This window comes from Delphinus delphis, chromosome 9 (genome assembly GCF_949987515.2).
Source record: "Delphinus delphis chromosome 9, mDelDel1.2, whole genome shotgun sequence".
Taxonomy (NCBI): Eukaryota; Metazoa; Chordata; class Mammalia; order Artiodactyla; family Delphinidae; genus Delphinus; species Delphinus delphis.
In genome coordinates this window covers 79372238-79393791 of record NC_082691.1, presented here as the reverse complement: position 1 = coordinate 79393791, position 21554 = coordinate 79372238, and the positions used below count along the sequence as shown (strand labels likewise).

Here is a 21554-nt window from a genome sequence, read left to right as displayed (position 1 = left end):
AACCAATATTTGGTCAACGAGTTTACTAAGAGATGCACACACATGTGCGTGCGCACACACACTGACAATCTTTTGATATAAACCCCAAGCACTTGCTTTGAGAAAGGGCTCCCTGTTGGGAGTTCTCAGTGATCCTCCTCCAAAAACCACACCTATAAGCCATCTTCTTTGGTTTCCAGGTTTAATTTCTTGACATTGGCACAAGAATTGAAATGCATTTACCAGGCAGTTTGAGTGCAGATCTTTCTCCAGTTATAGATGTCTCACCCACATCTAATTTGACAAGTTTGTGTTAGTGACTTGTCTTTGTCAAATCTTTCCAAGCATTCAACTGATTTTTTGTAGGAAGTGCAGCTTCTTTTTCATAGTCATATGTCATTCATTTACATAGAATCTCATAAGTTCCCATCCCATAAGTTCAATAGCTGATGTTATTGGCCTAATAAGCAAACCCTACTAACTCTTAGCAAGCCTAGAGTTTAACTGGTGGAAATATGTATGAGAGCACATGAGAATGTCACCCAGTAACCACAGATGTTCAACATATCATACCTTTTAGTCGATATTTTTTTTTAGAGCAGTTTAGGTTCACAACAAAATTTAAAGGAAGGTACAGAGATTTCCTATATATCCTCTGTCCCCAGACATAGCCTCCTCCACTGTCAACAACACTCACCAGAATGGTACATTTGTTACCAAGGATGAACCTACGTTGACACATCATCTTCATCAAAAGTCCGTAGTTTTTATTAGGGTTCACTTTTGGTGTTGTACCTCTGTGTATTTGGACAAACATACTATTCATTATTGTAACATTATACAAAGCATTTTCACTGCCTTGAAAATCCTCTGTGTTCTGCCTATTCATCTTCCCCTCCACCTTTGGCAACCCTTGATCTTTTTACCATAGTTTTGCCATTTCCAGAAAGTCATAGAGTTGGAATCATGCAACATGTAGCCTTTTCAGATTAGCTTCTTTCACTTACGAATTTGCATTTAAGATTTTTCCATGTTTTTTCATAGCTCAAAAGCTCATTTCTTTTTAGCACTAAATAATATTCCATTGTCTGGATGAATCACAGTTTATTTATTCATCTGCTGAAGGACATCTTGGTTGCTTCCAAATTTTGGCAATTATGAACTGAGCTGCTATACACGTTTGTGTGCAGGTTTTTGTATAGACATAACTTTCCAGCTCCTTTGGGTAAATGCCAAGGAATGTGATTGCTGGATCATATTCACTATTTTTTTAAAGAATGAATCAGAGAGTGTTTGTTGTGTAGAGATCCAGTGAAATGACAGTAGGCTAAAGAGTTTCTTATATACTGACTGTTTTAATATGAAAACTAGGCCTTAGCAGATCAGTTTTGAGAGGTCAAATGGACACCTCATGCTTCTGGCCAGGTAAAGTTCAAGGTAATCCTTTGCTTCTTACCTTATTTTCTGGCATATGATCACAAGAATCAAGTTATAAAACAACCACGTATACTTTATCACCCCATAAGAGAGTTTAGAAATGAAAGAAGGAAGTTGAATACTTTTGAGATCATTAATTGGTATGTCTTTTAGGAACATTAACCATGTCTTTGGAGAGCTAGAAAGTTCTCCACGTAACAAAAATATGTTTAACATTTTAAAGGCAAAATTCAATTTAAACCAAAGGAGGTAAACCTCTATACCCCGTAATTAAAATTTAGGAGAAACACCACCAAACTATCATGAATTCAGATTTATTCTACCTGAGGTATCATTTTAAAATTTGAAGTCATATTTAAGCATTGTATCTTTACACAAATATATGTAAGTACGTGTACTCACACAAAGAATCCCATGCCCAAGTGTTTTGAGATTTACACGCCAGTAGTCTGGCAACTTTTTGAAGTTTTAAAGACAATTGAATCTTCCTTTCAATTCCAAATGTAATGGGAAGACAAATTGAATGTACCCACTTCAAAATCAAGATGGGTATGTATGGAGATTGAGCAAGAAGGACTCATTGGGAAGAGCCAGGTAGTTTTATCAGTATTTTTAAAGATAGCTCTCATTCTATTGGCAAATAGTTCGTAGATCTATACCTGCAGGCTGCACTATTAAAAGGTGAAGGAGTCATTTTCAGAGAGGACAGTATACCCCTGCTGTGTCTGCTGCCGCCATCGTCAGAATGGTGCTCTGGTGATAATGTGAATCTCATCACCACTTGTGAGTGTGTATTATATGAGTGATATAGCTGGAGATCTAGCCATCAGCCCAAGAATTTGTACTCATAAAAATTGATTGAGAGTCGGGTTTGGTCAGCTGCAAAGTCATTGTTCAAAGGGAACACTTGCAGAGCTGTTGAGGTGAAGAGACTTTTCAAAGACTCTTGTATAAACATTTAAATCAGAGTTGAAAATGGGAAAATGAATTACTTATCAATGTGGGGTGTTTATTTAGCTTCTAAGTAAGATTAGTTTTGGACCCCATTTAGATTCTGAAGCCAGTATAGTGACAGTATTAATTAGATCTTTCATGTCTAAGAGGCTGCATTTGTTTTTCATGAAGGTAAATTTTGGTTCAAGCCAAACTGAAAGAACAGTGATTTTGAGGAATATGTTTGAACTCTTACCAAAACTTACATGTGTTTGTATTAAACTTATATGTGTTTGTTATGCTTATTCAGTGTTTTAGTATTACATTTGGAGGATATCATTGGCATAAAGTACTTATGACACTAATATGTTTTAGTTCATTATAATAAACCATTCAGTAGCTTTAAAATTCTATACTTGTATTTATGATTTAACCAAACTGAATTATTTCATAATTCTGTGTTCAGCTAATGCGTATTCAAAAAACTGTATGCCCCCAGATATTGCATATTCTGTGGTAATATAAAAATTCCTGAATCACTCACCTATTAATACAATTATTGCTATATTTAATCTAATATTTATTATGCAAATGTGGCAGGCATTTATGGGGAGCACTTTTACTACATTATCTCTTTTACTCTTCAGAATAAGGTTTATTTGAGGGTAGGTATTATCCCCACTGTACAGATTAAATTGATGTACAAAGAGGTTATATAATTTGCCCAGAATTATACAGTTAGTAAGTGGTAGCGTCAAGTGATTAATCCAGTTCTGTCAGTCTCTAGAGGCTAAGCTCTTATGTCCTCTGTCACGGTGCCATGATCAAATGAATGCACACAACTACAGTTGATCTGAAGACAAACAGAAAAAACGAATAATCACTGTGGATCATTCATTTCACGAAGTAGAAAACAGTGTCACTCCTTTAAAGAAATGGCCAGTGACTGATGGCATAAAGAGTCCCATGCTCGTGAAGGCCACTTACCGTATGACATGCCTGGAAACTGAAGAAGATAGACATCTATGTTGTTTTGGCCCTGTATCAGAGTGTTCACTGCTTGTTGTCGATGTGTCAGAATCAAGACTTGAAGTTGCCGCAAACAGCAGGCTATCAAGACATAATGTTAATTACACATCAGCTGAGTTGGCACAGGATATAAACAGTCAGCCATGCCCCTGAGTGATCATTACATGCTGCAGACATACGAGAACCACTCTGTTAGTGACATGCCATCAAAATCTGCTCTAAGCTTAAAGAAGTGGCTGCCCCAGCCTATTGATATCTGAAATATTCAGCACACCTGGAGAAGCACTGCAGCAGGCTACTGGCACAGTTCTGAGAACGCCACTAACTGCAGGAAATTATATGGTCTAGGTTTAGTCTTAGGACATAAGCTGATGTTTGCTTATAGTAATGCAAAGTGAATAAATATGCTTCTGTCAAGGCAAGAAAGTCATAGGGTAGTGGCTCTCTGGCTTCATGTTTTAAACTGATTTAAAATGTACAAACCCAAGACATACTCAGTATAGGATAAAACCAAACCATACACAAGTATTTATGGCAGCAAATGAAAGGCCCTCTTCAGCACCCCTCCCAGCACGGCCACCTTATTCCAGTCTTCCCCCCCAATAGCCAAATAACCATTGCTAGTAGTTTGGCCTTTTAAACTTGTTTCAGTCTAATCCAACCCTAATGGAATCATTCCATGTGTTGATACATTTGTGAATTGTTTTGATCCTCCTATTTTTTTTACTGGAGTATAATTGCTTTACAGTATTGTGTTAGTTTCTGCTGTACAATGAAGTGAATCAGTTATGTGTATACATATATCCCCTCCATCCCACCCCACGCCCTATCCCACCCATCTAGGTCATCACAGAGCACTGAGCTGAGCTTCCTGTGCTATACTGCAAGTTCCCACTAGCTGTCTGTTTTACACAAAGTAGTGTATTTATGTCAAACTTGATCTCCCAATTCGTCCCACCACCCCCTTCATCCCCTGTGTCCACACATCCGTTCTCTATGTCTGCGTCTTCTCTATTGCTGCCCTGCAAATAGGTTCATCTGTACCATTTTTCTAGATTCCACATATATGTGTTAATATATGATATTTGTTTTTCTCTTTCTGACTTACTTCACTTTGTATGACAGACTCTATGTCCATCCACATCTCTACAAATGACCCAATTTCATTCTTTTTTATGGCTGAGTAATATTCCATTGTATATATGTACCACTTCTTCTTTTAAAATATATCATAAAGTTACCATGTCAGTATTTTAAAATCTCTTTTATTCTTTTTAATGGACGATTGGATCCCATAGTGTAGATTAAGATAATTTATATAACAATTCCCCTTTTTGAGACATTTAAGTTCCTTTTTTTTAATCAACAAATAATGCTGGAATCAATATATATGCATAATCTTTAGGTGTATTGGGAGTATTCCTATAGAAATGAAATTGCTGGGCCAAAGGCATAGATACCTATAATATGAAGTAAGATTTATAAAGCTCTAGCTGACTCATGAATGCTTAAATACTCACCAAAACTTTTTTTTTTAATTTGTCTTTTTTATAGTTAATGGTCATTATGTGTCAGGTTGCATGTATTATCTTTCAAAATGCACGTGTGAAAGAAACCCGAAAATTCTTTTGGTTGTGGAGCTTATTTGGAACAAAATCTCAGAGGAAAAGAATTTTTTTAAGTTTCATTTTTAAGAGAACTTTTGCTTTGTGATAATTGAGTTTTCCATAGCCAAAAAAAAAAAAAAGAACCAAAAACAAGAAAATGGCCATATTAATTTATACAATTTACCTTTGGGCATTAGCGAACTAATGCACTTACTCTTCAAAATGGTTCTAAAATATCATTTACCTATGTCTCAAGAGCTAAAACTATAAAAGAAAGTAGAGTGTGAGTGGGGCCGAATTTGGTAAGGAGTATCTCATACAGATCAGGATATGATCGCAAATGCAAAAATTCCTCTTTTGCGTATACCCTGTGTTCCCTTAAAATTTGTGTTGTTATTTTCGTGTTTAGATTGCAAAGAAATGTCTATTTCTCTTCTTTTCTAGCTCATATCTATATGAAAGAGCAAAGGCCCTATGAATGAGGAATGTGCAATATTGTGACAATTATCCTTTATCTGAATTAAATTTTAATGGGCTTAATTTTTTTGTTTTATAAGACTCCACTTTAAAATGCTGTATGTGTATATCTTTATGTATATGCATGCATTCGTATGCATATATATCTTTACACATACATGTGTAGTGTTCCTGCCACATAATTAAGACTTGGTAAATGTAAGATAAATGAATATCTCACCTTTAATTTGGGTTCCTTCTCAAACCTCTATATGGAACATAAAAACTGACTTATATTTGAGCATACTTGAACCAAAACGTTGGTGTCGTCTTTGATGACTCTTTTTTCATTGCCCCCATGTCCGTCAGAAAATACTGTTTTATCTACAGCCAGAACAGTATCCTGCTTACATTCAATTCTTTCCATCTTCTCTGCTCCTGTTCTAGTTGAAACCACTATTATCTTCACATGGATTTTCACAATAGAATCCCAGCTGTTCTCTCTGCTTCTACTTTCTACCATTCTCTTTACAATCTATTCTTCACATTGCCAGAATAATCTATTTGAAGCGTAACTCAGATTTTGCCAATTTTCTGTCTAAATCCCTCCATGACTTCCCATTACACTTAGAATAACCTCTGACTCTAACCTAGAGAAGGTCCGATATATTGTACATATTGTGGCCTCTAGCTTCCTCTTTGATGAGTCCCTGCCTGTGTCTGAGCAGCACCGTGACTTGTAATGCCCTGCGCCCAAATTAATCGCAGTGCCAAGAGCTGGAGTTTAGCACCTCCAAGTCACCAGCCCCCTCTCTCAAATATATGATAATATGAGTTTATTTCTAAAGTGTGATTCCTATGCAAATATGCCTTTGAATTAAGTCTCCCTACCTTTCTTCCACTCAGTTGTTGCTTGGCTACCCCTAAACGCATCTAAAGAAATTCTGAACATTTTTTCTACTGCTTATATTTCCTCTGTGACTGGCTCATTCTATACCTACCCACTTAGGTATCAGGTCAAATGTCACCTTAAATAGGTCTTTTTTACCCACCCAATCTACAGTGACTCCCTGTCACATTACCCTGTTTTATATTTTTCAGAGCATTTTTCTCTAATCAAAGTTGTCATCCTTATATATCTATTTTTTAATTATCTCTTTACTCCTTCTAGAATATATGCTCCATGAAAATAAGGACCTTGTCTTTCTTATAATCTACTGTGAGTAGAAACTGCCGAAATATTTGTTCAATAAAAGAGTATATGTGAATTGGTCTGAGCATTGTTTTAAAAAGACTGCCTTTCCTCTTTCTAATTTATGCACTGATTGCTAAATCTTTTTTATGCCATTTGGTCAAGACAGTAAATATATATTTCCTTCAAATCCATCATGATCTTGAAGATATATTCATTTTCCTTGATTAAATTAAGCTCTGGGATTTTTTTTTTTTTTTTAAATAACTCTAGCAGCACCTTTGGCCTCTGCCAAGAACATTTCCAGCTAAGGATTTTTAAGCCTTAATCTTTCCTGAAATTAGACGGTGGCAGTTGCTAAGCTGCCAGCTGTTAACGTGATCCCTGCGGTAGGAATACAGCACGCAAACCTGAATGCTGTGGTGTCTGAGAACTCACCGTTAGCGGTTACACGTGTGGACACAGACAGGTGTGAAACAGGTTGGCAATTGAAAATAAAATGGGAGGTTTCCCAGACCAGATGCAGGTACCTCGTGGGACCTCAGCAACTCAGGTGCCCCATCAGAGGTAATGATGCCAAAACCTGATTTAACGCTGTCCTCAGATTAAAGTCTGTTTATATCCCCCAATTCTCAACAAATCCATTCTTTATGGAGTTATTAAGAGTGGATTGGGTTAAGGATATTGAATGTTTATCATTGCTCTGTCTCTCCACTGAATGGATTTTCCATTGCAATTATACTATATAAGCTTATAAGTAAGCTTATACATGAAAACAAATGCTAGATCAGAATAGGTCAGACCACCTGTTTCTAACTCCCTGGTATGCGAAGATGGAGCAGAGTGGGGGCTGCAAGACTGCCTTCAGCTGGAAGCATGGGGAGCGTGGTAAACTCCTGGCCCCTGTAGCTTATCCTTCAGCAGCATACATTAACTGTTAGTGCCAACTGATACTGACAGTTCTTTTCGTTCAGAGTGCAGTTCCACTTTCCAGAGTGCAAACTCCAGTTTACCCTCACTCTGGAGACTGGCGAGCAAACCAGTAGCTACAAGGTGTTGACACTATTCTGAAGGATTCACTTGAATATATCCTACAGGTTCATTGTAGGGTTTGCCTCTGGAATGTGATTTAGCATGACCTTGCAAAAGAGATGGGCAAAAGTGAAGGTGCTTGGGGACGTTAGAGGAATCAAACGCATAAAACACAGCGTCATTTTATGGAAGCGGAACCAGGAGCCAATGAGTCAAAAGGATAGTGTTCGTAGTTAGTTGCTTCTTGAGCCAGAGTATTCGAAAGCCAAACTGCACTTTTTTCAGTTGTCTCCTGGGTCCGATTTCCTAATTGTCAGTGACAGCTTCGTTGGTCGTTGGTATTTTGTTACTCTTCCATCTGTACTCTTCATTAAAACTCTGGGCCCAATTATCTGTGATAGACTCCAGGACTGTTAGGGGACTCTTGAGATATTAGAGTAAACAAAATATTAAAAGAAGTACAAAATAATACATATTTAATACCATTTAAATTACCATGACTTTCAAAAGTAGGCGCTCTCTCTAAAGCTGGAGGTTTTTTTGGCTTTGGGTTTTTTTCTTGGTATCTCTAAAGATTTTGAAATTGGTACTTAAACATATCCATCATGTTAAGAGATAATTGTATTATTTAAAGGTAGCTAGAAATACAATACGTAAAGCAGAAAACAGCAACTGAACCTGTACTTCAGGTTATATAAAGAAAAGAGCAATGTTGATGTAAACGTTTTACACTGACTGAAAAAAACAAGTAGCCTTTTGGCGGGTAGTTTTTAAGGCTAGATCTTAAATAGCAAGCACATTTTTAGCACTTTAGGTGCGTTATGCATATTAATTCTGGATTGTTTCATGTGTGACAACACGAACATGATTTATATAAAGAGCTTTAGAGATTAATCTTTATTGTTTTAAGAGAATAATTTTTTTATACATTGAAATATGTATTCAAGATAATGTCCATTAGAAATGGAGGGACTAATATCTAAAACTACATTTAAAAGCATCTCCAATTTTTCTTCTCCCTCAGTTTCTTGTTCATTTACATATTCATTCAACAGGTATCTTCAGTAACATAGTCACTGTCTGCTTAATGGAAAGAAACAACGCTTGAGACTGGGGAGGAATAGAAAGTTAAAGGGGGAGAAAACCAAGTGAGGCTGGAAAGCAGAAGGCTGAGGCGTGAAAGTCAACAGTCCTTAGTCATTCCCAGCATGGAAGCATACAGCCCCCAAATCGGGTCAATCCCCAAGTCAGTCAGGTATCTTCACACCTGTTGCAGAACAAACTGCATCTCTAACCCACAGTGAAATGACTCTAGGAAGACACAAAAGCATAGAGAGAAGGTTGATGGTTCCCTGACAGTTGGATTTGATTTATTGGGAGACCACTGCATAACAGGCAAGCATTGTGCTAGGTGCTCTATGTCAGTATCTCCAGTTCTCTCAAAGCCCTTTATAACATGAGTCATTGTTGTCTCTGTTTTACAGAAAATCAAACTGAACTATACAGGGCTTAAAGTAATTTGTCCAGAGTCTTGTCAAAGATAAGTTGGAAAGAATAAGGTTAAGCAATTGAGGGGGATATGAAACTGGGACTTGGATTTGAAATGGCAGACTCATTTGTTAAGCCTGGCTTATCCCCCTTTACTTCCGATTGAAATGCTTCCAATATTGAAATACGATTGTCTTCAGAGAGCCCTTTTCTGGCCACATTATCAAAAATAGACTCCCTTCAATGACATACTCTTTGCTCTGCTTTATTTTTCTTCAAAGCAATTCACCACCCAAAATTGTTGTAGGTATCTCCTTGTTTATTTGTAATTCAGTCTTCTCCACCTCACTATGTGAGATTGATTTTATTTTTCTAATTTTTTTTTTCTGATTCTGATGCTGGGGACATTGTTGTATCCTCAAGGCCTAGAAAAATACACTGTAGTTATTCAGTAAGTATTTGTTGAATGAATGAATGAATAACAGGGGAAAAACGACCCATAAGAACATGGAAGAAGATAATAAAAATTGTAGATGTACATGAAACTACAGCCCGTTACTTACCATTCTGACTAGTAAGGAATGAAAGACTAATTCTCACAGTTCTAAAAGGTATCAAGGAAGGACCAGATGTGTCTTCCTAAAAAAAGACCAATTAGGCAGGAGCAGTCACATCAGTCTTCAAACTGTTTTCCTAGTATGTCCCTTAAATTAAATTTTTTACAACTATAGATCACTGTAAACTTTTTATCATAAATTTAAATAGTTGCAACGGATGCAGATTCTAAAATAAAACCATTAAATTAATCGTAAAAATGCTCAATAGAATTTACATGCTGTTGTGATTTTATATGCACCTGTAACCATTGCAAATTGTATATTATTAGCTTTTTCTCCTTGAATTCTTATTTCCATGGCTGTTCCCCAAAAGAATTTTATGCTTAGGAAATAAGTATTATGCATCAAAAAATTTTTATCACTCTATCACACTTCTCTGCAGTTAAAAATGTGTACAGGGCTTCCCTGGTGGCACAGTGGTTGAGAGTCCGCCTGCCGATGCAGGGGACACAGGTTCGTGCCCTGGTCTGGGAAGATCCCACATGCCGCAGATAGGCTAGGCCCGTGAGCCATGGCCATTGAGCCTGCACATCCGGAGCCTGTGCTCCGCAATGGGAGAGGCCACAGCAGTGAGAGGCCCATGTACCACAAAAAAAAAAAAAAAAAAAAAAGATGTGTATGTTGCCTCGTATTTCCTTAACACTCAACTACTGAACTTAATAGAGTATATCTACAGAGATATACTGTAGATATACTCTATTTGATGGGAAATAGAGTATATCTACGGTATATGTAATTTGATGGGAAATTGTGTGACTTGAGAAGTAATATACATCCAAGAAGTTGTTCATGAATAAAAGCACTAGAAAATATTATAGTATGGGTGGAGATTCAGAAAAGATACAATTCACCTTCCTGAAAATATTTAAAGTGGAGTTCCTGATATTTGAAAGGTGAATGAGTGTGGTATCTCAGAAATATCAAACTTAAAATATAAAAGAGCATAATGATAAGAAATAGCTAAATCTAAATTACTGTTATAAAATATTTTGACTCAAAAATGTGAAAGATGATTCCTAAAATACGTTATAGGTATATGAAGTAATTAAGTAATAATAACAATATGTGAAAACTAAACTCCAGATTTTGTGAAAGTTAATGAATGGAGCGATAAAAATAAGCTACATTTTTCAAGTTCTATAAGACACAGTAAAAAATGATTTGTCTTTCAATAAATAGAGAAAAGATAGGGTCAATGATGTCTTTGAAAACTTTTAAAGTAACTAGTATAGATTAAAAATAGGATGCCAAGGAAATTGTAGTAGCCATATTACAGAAGACAGCGATATATACATATATATATATGAATTTTTAGTATAAATGAGTTAAATGGACCTAGTAACATTCTCGGAGTGGGATAAAAACCAAAATCCGTATGTGAGATATACCACAACAAAAGGCCAAAACACAGAGAAAGTAGGATGACAGTATTAAATTCAGACCAATTAAAATTCAAGAGAAGTATTAAATATATGAAAGGATTATAATTTTATATTGTTTAAAGATATAGTTAACAGTACTATAAAACAAATGATGGCGATTTATTGAATATGTACCTGAGAGAAATGCCTCAACTTGCTTGCTGTTCAACTCACTTTTCTTTCTCTCCCCTACCCTTAGTAGTCTTTGATTATAGTTTCTTACAGATACCTAACTAAATATCTTATAGCTCTCTTAAATAGTAACTTTGCCAGAAATTAAGGGGCAATTGGCTTGTTACTTGGGAATACAGTTTTTAAGTTTCAGAATGTGAATTAGAATGTGGTATATCGTAAGGAGTACTTACTGGATTGAGGAGACTTGTGTTCTACACTCAAGATGACCACCTCCTTCTGGGTGACCTCAGGAAAGTCAGTTTCCACATCCATGAACTCTCAAGTTGAGGTCACAACCTCGGGGATCCATAACCCTCATCCCTCAATACCAGTATGTTTCAGAGGATAATCATATGTTTTCTTTTCAGTGACATTTAGCTCTGAGAGTAACTATTTGTCACTTAGTGAGACTTGAGTCCTCTAGGTATCACAGCCTCTAGTTTCCAAAGTATTAAAAATCCTCACCACATGATTGAAATCTGTAATTCTAGCAAATGTAACAATATTTTATTCCATTGGTGAATTTTTACTGATTAAGTAAATACCTTGTAGAATGTTAGGACAATACTATCAAAAAGTGTTGCACCCTGGTGGTGCAGTGGTTAAGAATCCGCCTGCCAATGCAGGGGTCACGGGTTTGAGCCCTGGTCCGGGAAGATCCCACATGCTGCAGAGCAAGTAAGCCCATGCGCCACAACTACTGAAGCCCACGCACAGCCACGAAGTCCCAACTCAGCCAAAAAATTAATTAATTTTTTAAAAAAAGTAAATCTATAATGTTGAGAAGTACAATCCCATGTATTATTATATAATGTGTATCTGATATATGTGAGTAAGATCTGGGATTTTGAATGAAATTATACATTTTATGATGTTCCACTACAATTTTAAAACTGCTTACTGTTTTTTTCTGATCAGTTTTCAGTTTACAGTACATTTCATTATTTTGGCCTTGTTTTTTTCTCTAAGTAGAAATACATAAAATATAGACAGATCTCTTTACTTTTATGAACCACTTATTTTTGAGAAGGTTAAGAATTTCTTTTTAATATGAATAGTCACTCCCTAACTAGTTGTTTCCCATATTATTTTTTGCTATATTATCTGTTGTTTCACTTTGTTTTTCCTGCATTTTCTTAGCATTTTGATGGCCTCATGACTGTGGTCACATCACAGCTGTGTATCCTGAAGGAGTACGATCTGGGTCCCCGTGGCCCTCACAGGTGTGCCCATCACATAATGGGTACTCAAGACAGGCTCTTTAGATGAAGGAATGAATTTGGCCTCATGTTTATTATTTCCTGAACATTTTAAGTGGAGTGTTCGACATTCAAAAAATCAAATATCATTAGTATGCCAAGTAGTGGAGGATCCATTTGAGTACACGTTGGGTAATTTGGGCTGCTGGATTATTAGTAGTATTTTTTTTTAACAAGATAAGTATGTGATTTGTACTTTCAGATAGAATACATTTTCAAATGTGGCTTCATAGAATATTTATCAAACTGAAATAAGTTGGATTTCGTGGAGAAATTAAAAGGCAGGGACTATATGCCAGACAGTGTAGGAGCCAGTGAGGCAAAAACAGGGAACAACACACAGGAAATGCAGTTAGAAAGGTAAAGGGGACACGTTTGTCAGGGTCTTGGAAGGGGGAGTAGGGTTTTACTAGATAAAGAAATACATGGAAAGTGGGGTTTTAAAGGCGAAGGTGATATTTTCCTGCTCGGCAGTTCAGGTGAAGAAATGCATAGAAGTGGGCGAGTCTTGCCGGAGAGCCTGTCTGGAGTAGCAGATGCAGTGGTTGCTTGCACTCCAGCTAGTAATTACTGGAGATTGTTGCTAACCCTTGCAAGGAAGGCAGACCTCTCTCCCAGCGGGTTCCAGATCGTTCCTGTGGTGATTTGTCAGGAGACTTTCTTTTAGTCAGGTTTTGAAGACTCTCCAAAAGAATGAAATGGAAAACATGAATGATTTGCTTAATAAATAGTTCTATTTTGTTAATAATTGATCACAAAATGATGACTTTGGAATAGTCTCTGGTGTCTAATAATTATGTTTTAATTATAAGACAAATTTGAACATATGTTTGGTTTTATATACTATCCATCATAGATTTTTTTTTTTCCTGGAATGTGGTGAAAAAGACACGTATAGTCTCTCTCATGCATATAAAACTTAGACCTACTATTCAGAAACTCCATAAAACAAAATTAGAATCGAGAGTTAGCCAAAGGGTTTAAATTGGTGGTGTTGGCTAGTCATAAAAATAATGCTAAGAATTATTTTATGGCAAACATCTAGAAATATGATATAATACACATCTTTTTACATACGTAACTGTAAGAAGAAAGGAAAACCTCAGGGACCAAATAGTGAAGCTTGTGAGTTGACGTTGTGGCTGTCCTGGGGCTGGGGTATGGGACAAGGGATATTGATGTTGGTCTGTCAGGGGCTAGGGATTTTATTGTTCACTCCAAGAGAAGGAAAACATACCCTGAGGCATTCTCAAAGTGGGGATTTGGAACAGAGACTTTCTCCTAAAGAACTTAAAAGAGTTAGATTTCAGGGAAATGGTAGACTAGAAAAAGCCTGCCCTCAGGCTGGTAAATTTCTGTTTGGCCTTAGGTTTGGAATGTGGAGTAAAATAGATGCCTGAGAATGTAACTGTTAGCCTTGACTTAGAAAGTTTTGAAGTTCTAATTTATTTCTCCAAATATAAGGGAAACATCCAAGTTAAGAAATTAACATAAAAAAGTACTTCTGGATTGGTGATACATCTGAGGCATCTGGCATTAAAAAAAAAATTTTTTTTTTTTAGAGAAATGATCCCTTAACCTAGGCTTTATAAGAGATCTACAGATAAAACTGTGCTGGATATGAGCTCGTAATTTAAAATTATAGAATAATAAACTATTTGCACCCCCAAGAATTTCAGTAATAGAAATATCACATATATAAACTATAAAATAATTGTATTTAAGGCATTGAAACTTATAAGTGGGTTCAGAAGTATAAGAAAAGAACAAAACAACAACAGAAAAGAACGTAACACTATGAAATAATAAACAAGCAGGTTTGGAAAGGGACTATGCACAACTACTAACTAAAAATGTAAAGCAGTCATTGAAATTACACCCTTATTGGACATGTTAAACAGTAGGTTAGACACATCTGAAGAGAAAGTTAGTGATGTAATTAATGATAGCGTATTAGTTATAATCTGAAGAAATAACTCAGAATTCAGCATACAGAAATGCAGAAACATGAAACATGTAAAGAGGTTAAAAGATGTGGAGGAAAGAATCTACAGTTTCAAGATACTTCTGATAGAATTGGAAGAAAAGGCAGTATACAGGAAAAATGGGACAGATGCAACCTTTGAAAAAATACTGAACAAGATTCTAAAATTGATACAAGTCATGCATTATCAGATATAAGAAATACAACAAGTACTAACTACGATAAATATAAAAGTAGAAATTTTGCAGTGCAACTGCAGGACAACAGAGATAAAGAGAACATTTAAGAGAAACCAGAGAGAAAAGGCAGATTAACTACAAGGGAACCACAACTGGATTTCCATCAGACTTTTCAACTTAGATATATAAGCCTTCTGACAATGGGGTAGTATCTTCAAAGTGCTGAAAGATTACTAGCCTAAAATACTATATATAATCAACTAAACCATCATTAATAAGTAAGGGAGAATTAAAGACATTTTAAAAGAAAAAGAAAAACTGACTCAGCTTTTGCTAAAAGGAAGGAAGAAGGAAACTGAACTCAGAATGATGGAGTGTAATTCAAGAAATAATGGTCACAAAAAAAATATGGGTAAAGACAAGGGCGAGGGCCTCCCTAGTGGAGCAGTGGATAAGAATCTGCCTGCCAATGCAGGGGACACAGATTCCTTCCCTGGTCCAGGAAGATCCCACACGCCGCGGAGCAACTAAGCCCGTGTGCCACAACTACTGAGCCCACGTGCCTAGAGCCCGTGCTCCGCAACAAGAGTAGCCCCTGCTCGCTGCAACTAGAGAAAGCCCACAGACAGCAACAAAGACCCAACGCAGCCAAAATAAATAAATAAAAATTAAAAAAGGAAAAGGACAAGGGCAAATAAATATTGACTAGATAAGATAACATATTTGATAATGAATATTTTCTGACTAAATGTTAATATTAGTATATTAATAATAGTATTAGTACAGTAATATTTAGTATTACTTAATACTAAGTATTAAGTGTACTTAGTATACTTAAGTATAATTAAGTATTACCTTATTTATGACTAAAATAAGGTAGAATTAGCATATAATGAGCACTGCTTTATAAGATGGGAGCTGGTGAAAGAAGCAAAGCACTCAGTTTTCTACACTTAGGAGATGAGTTAAAAGCAAAAGAAATAGATATTTGGCCATCATCCCCATTCTAACACAGAGCTTCTAAAACCCTGAGAGTTTCCTAAGTAATGAGAGTGATAAAGGTGTTATGTTGATGCAGTGACTTTGGGAAGCACCTTAGGCTGGTTGTCAGGAGAAACAACCACAGGATTAGAGGGCTGGAACTTTCAGTCCCACCCACCCTGACCTCTGGGGCAGGCAGAGGGGTTGGTGGTTGAATAAATCTCCAGTGATCAGTGATTTAATCAATCATGTCGATGTAATGAAGCTTCAAAAACCCAAAAGGAGGGCGTTCAAGAGAGCTTCCAGGTTGGTGAACACATGGAGATCTGGGGAGAATGGAGTGCTGGGAGAGAGCATGGACACTCCTCACTGTTTCTCCATACCTCGCCCCATGCATCTCTTCCATCTGGCATTTCCTGAATTATATTCTTTTATAATAAGCCTGTGATCTAGTAAGTAAATGGGTTTCTTGAGTTTTATCAGTCTCTCTAGCAAATTAATTGAACCCGAGGGGGTGTGTGGGGCAATACTGGGAACCTCTGATCTATAGCCATTTGGTCAGAAGTACAGGTAACAACTTGGACTTGCAACTGGCCTCTGAAGTACAGGAGGGGGTCATGGGAACCTCCAGTCTGTAACCGGTTGACCAGAGCACAGGTAAACAACCTAGGCTTGCAACTGGCATCTCAAGTAGGGGGGGAATGGGAGGGCAAGCTTTTCAGACTGAACCCTTCACCTGTGGAATCTGATGCTATCTCCTGGCAGATAGTATCACAATTGAGTTAAGTTGTAGGAAGACCAGCTGCTGTCCAGAGCATTGTTTGGTGGTGTAGAAACCACCCCTCACCCTCTCCCCACACACAGGTTGGAACTAGGTCCAGGAACCTACAAGAACTTACATGTAAAATAAAAGTTTTAAAGCATGAGTGGAAATAATAAACACAAAATTCAGCATAATGATTACCTCTGGGGAGAGAGAAAAGGAAATGGGTTTGAGTAGGTGTAATATGTAGGCATTAACTTTTTCTGTCCGAAGGAGCTGGGGTCGGGGGTGGGGGCTTAAAGCATATATATACATATATATATATATGTATATATATATGTATATATATGTATAAGAAGTTATGATTGAACAAAGCTGAATGGGGGGTATATACATGTTAATATATTATCATGTTTTTTACGCTTGAAATATTTCATAATATTTTTAAGCTAACACTATGTTAAATCACTTTATGGAAGAATGGTGGGATTTTGGACTAAGTTAAGTAAGAGAGTGAGTTGCTTTTCAGAATAAATAATGGAAGTATAATGTTACAGTTTACCACTTACCAACACCCCCTAAAGAAACACCCACAGTCATACCTTTTTACACAAAGAAACTGAAGCTCCGATGGGAGCCAGTGGGTTTCATCTGTAAGCCTTAGGCATATGCAGGTGAGAAAGTGGATTCATTGGCCATCTATAAGATACGGAAAGCAAAAAGAAAAGGAAGTCTAAGAGTAGTAAGAACTGCAAGTGTCTCAAGTTATTGGACTCGCTGTTCCCAAACAAGGCTTTGGTTTTTTTCCCAAAATAGAAAAAGTCTCATTATAAAGTAATTAATATTCTTTGAAAAAAAACTTTAAACACTGAAAAAAGTAACTTTAAATGACCTATAATTGTACTATCTAATAATAATCACTATTTATAGTTTCAGTATACAGCCTTCTATTCATATGTATATAGAGTGTTTACCAAAAAAAGCACACTCTACATTTTTTAAATCCGCTCTTCATGTTATATCTTAGAAATAGTTTCATGTCCAGAAAAAAAAAACCCGTCATATTTCTTTCAGTGGCTGTGTGGCATTATACTCCTGTATGGTTATACCATAATGTATTTAATCAAACCACTGTTGGTTTTTCCAGTTTTTTCTCATACGCAATGCTGCCGTGAACACACTGCACATGCATCTTTGAGTATTTGTCCATTTGTTTCCTTGGGTAAGTTCCTGGAAGGAAATTGGCTGGATCAAGTGTTCATAATCCATCATAAGTCTTTTGGTATCAGTCAGGGTTCTCCAGAAAGGCCAGCAGGCTAGAAACTCAGGCAGGAGTTAATGCTGCAGTCTTGAGGCAGAATTTCCTCTTCTCCAAGTAACCTCAGTTTTTGCTCTTATCTACAAATCACCCCACATTGATATTAGTTCTTTGTTGAATATATACTTTGCATACACCTTTTTACTTTCTTCAGGGTATCCTTTAATGAGGAGACGTTCTTAATTTTAGTGTTAGTTCATGTAATCTATTTTTTTTCTTTCCTAATTAGTTCCTTTTTCAATCCTCTTTAAGTAATCTTCATCTACTGAAAGGTGTGCTTATGTTTCCTTAGTTTTAATTTCTGTTCAGAAGTGGGAAAGGGAACTCTCATTAAGCAAAGTGTCTTCCCTGGAAACCTGTGTTGTAGGAAATTTTGCAATTAGGTATCAATCCACCAGACATCTTTTTCTCCTGCTCGGAGCAGCACCTCCCCCCCACTGCTTTGGGAGAACTTCTAAGAGCCTGCCCATTGTAACATTCAGTAGTCATTGCCACAGACCCAGACTGGGCTAACAGTGGTACTTTTGCCCCTTGGCCACAGTGAATGGTCCACATACGGCCTTACACCTAAGCTGAGGCAATCAGAGGTGGCTGCGGAGCTGTTGGCAGCTACGGTTCTAGCCCAGTGAGACTTCAGGGTAAGAACATGAAGCCAGTTCCTCAAGAGAAGCAGAGCAGAGAGACAGCAGACTTTGGCCATGTTGAGTCCCTGGCTGCCTAAAACCTTAACTCCACCGTGGACCTTCCTGTGGGGTTGGCTATGTGGCCCAATAAATTTCCAACACTTATTAAGATCTTTCTTACTTTGGTTAAGTCTTGAAATATGTGTGCTTGAAAATGTGGTTCCATGATTGTATGTTTGAGAATGCTCATAATCTGTCTTGTTCTTGGAGATTCACAATGTGTATTAGCATATTAAAGGCCGTAAAGAACCTGCAGTAAAAGAAGCCTGTTTGTCTTTATTTAACCTGATGATTCCCAAACTTTTTTTTAATTGAAGTGTAGTTGATGTACAATATTATATAAGTTACAGGTGTACAATATAGTGATTTACAGTTTTTAAAGGTTATACTCCATTTATAGTTATTATAAAATATTGACTATCTTCCTGTGTTATACAATATAACCTTGTAGCTTATTTTAATCATAGTAGTTTGTACCTCTTAATCCCCTCCCCCTCCCCCCTTCTCTCTCCTCACTGGTAACCACTAGTTTGTTCTCTGTATCTGTGAGACGGCTGCTCTTTTTGTTATATTCATTAGTTTGTTGTATTTTTTAGATTCCACCTGTAAATTATATCATACAGTGTTTGTCTTTCTCTGCCTTATTTCACTTAGCATAATGCCCTCCAAGTCCATCCATATTGCTGCAAATGGCAAATTTTCATTCTTTTTTATGGCTGAGTAGTATTCTATTGTGTATATAAACCACATCTTCTTTGTCTGTTCATCTCTTTCTGGACACTTAGGTTGCTTCCATACCTTGACAATTGTGAATAATGCTGCTAGGAGCATTGGGGTGCATGTATCTTTTTGAATTAGTGGGTTTTTGTGTGGGGTTTTTTTTTTTTTTCAGATATATACCCAGGAGTAGAATTGCTGGGTCGTTCTATTTTTAGTTTTTTGAGGAACCTCCATACTGTTCTCCACAGTGGCTGCACCAATTTACATTCCCACCACCAGTGCACAAGGGTTCCGTTTTCTCTGCATCCTCTCCAACATTTTTGTTTGTGGTCTTTTTGAAGATAGCCATTCTGACAGGTGTGACGTGATACCTCACTGAGGTTTTGATTTGCAGTTCCCTAATGATTAACGATGTTGAGCATCTGGTCACGTGCCTGTTGGCTCTCTGCATGTCCTCTTCGGAAAAATGTCTATTCAAGTGTTCTCCCCACTTTTTTAATCAGGCGGTTTGGTTTTCTTGATATGGAGTTGTATGAGCTGTTTTTATGTTGGATATTAATCCCTTATCGGTCATATCATTTGCAAATATTTTCTCCTATTCAGTAGGTTGTCTTTTCATTTTGTAGATGGTTTCCTTTGCTGTGCAAAAGCTTATGTTTAATTAAGGCCCATTTGTTTATTTTTGCTTTTATTTCCTTTGCTTTAGGAAACAGATCAAAAAAAAATATCGCTGCAGTTTATGTCAGAGTGTTCTGCTTATGTCTCCCTCTAGAAGTTTTATGGTCCCAAACTTATTTTTAACACAACTATTTTTTTTATGGCTCTTCTGTTAATAAATAGCTCATGGAATCTTGGCCAGCAGGTCATCAAACTGGGAAATGCTGGGTCATAGGCATGAAAGGCCTAACTGCAAGCTGATAAATGAAAGGTGCTTAATCTCTGAGCAAGGTTTAAAAAATGTGAACATTTAATAATTTATATGCAGATCATATGTTTGGGGTTTTTTTGGTCAAAGAGTCTTCTGATAAAGAAAAAACTAGAAGATAAATTTAATGTAGGGGCTTCCCTGGTGGCACAGTGGTTGAGAGTCTGCCTGCCGATGCAGGGGATACAGGTTCGTGCCCCGGTCCGGGAAGATCCCACACGCCGCGGAAAGGCTGGGCCCGTGAGCCATGGCCGCTGAGCCTGCGCGTCCGGAGCCTGTGCTCTGCAACGGGAGAGGCCACAGCAGTGAGAGGCCCGCGTGCCGCAAAAAAAAAAAAAAAAAAAAATTAATGTAACCAATATGTAAACTTTTTTTCTCATGCAGGTTAGCCAATACACCTTTGCTATGTGCAGTTATAGAGAAAAAAAGTCTGAACCACAAGAATTAATGCAGCTTGAAGGATACACTGTGGATTACACAGATCCCCACCCAGGTAATTCTTAGTTGAATCACTTTCCCTGCCTCTCATGTATTCATGAAATTGTCATAAATATCCTGTGTCTATTCTCCATTTCAAACTCCATTCAGTGAATGGTACATATTCCATTTATATACCTAGACAAGATTTGATAGGATTTGAATTATATCTTTATGAGGCTACTTAGTTTTAGCCATAACTCATTATCTCTGTTATCTCAGTACAAGGATGAAATATGTGAAAGTTACTGTAACGGGGAAATTATATGAGAAATATCAGCAGTGCTTTCAGAAACTTCTTTACTGAAAAGCAAAAGGTACAAGAGACAGAAACAGGGAAAGAAATAGCTAATGAATAACTGTATATTATATACTACTAATTTTCTCCCCAGCATCACATTCTTGTCCTTCTCTCCCTCCCTCCTAATATATTAATGCTGTGTATAGTACTGGACACTCAGTGCTTGAGATGAGTGAGTGAATGAATAAGTGAACGAATGAATGAATGAATATATGGAGATTAATGAAATTAATAAAGTGAGGTTAAGAAATATAGAGATACTAATGAATAGATTAAGAAATTATTATAGATTAAAAATAGAAGTCAGTGATCCCATTCACCGATCGATCACTTAAAATGCAAAATATCTTCTCTGTGAAAGAATTTTGCAAAAGTAAAATTCCATGCAACGTAAGTATCATTTTTGTCTTGCCTGTATTTTTTTTTACTGCTAAACTGGTCATATATATCTCCTGCATATAGAATGAGGAATGTGCCGGCAGATAATGACTTTCTTCTCCGACATGGAATATCAGACTTTGCTATGCATTCCTTTGGGGTAGGTTTGTATGTCTTGCAGAATGCTGCTTTGTTACGAAAGGTTCCCTAAGCTAATTTTA

The 21554-nt window shown here is 36.9% G+C and overlaps 1 protein-coding gene across 7 annotated transcripts in view; it reads left to right on the top strand.

The window, feature by feature from the left end:
- The window catches only part of CADPS2 (calcium dependent secretion activator 2), a 487000-nt gene that overhangs the window by 291131 nt on the left and 174315 nt on the right, over positions 1-21554 (top strand). For all 7 annotated transcript variants that reach the window (XM_060020810.1, XM_060020806.1, XM_060020805.1 and 4 more), the window contains one exon: positions 20562-20670. In XM_060020810.1, coding sequence (XP_059876793.1) covers positions 20562-20670 — 109 coding nt within the window. The remainder of the gene's footprint in view (positions 1-20561; positions 20671-21554) is intronic.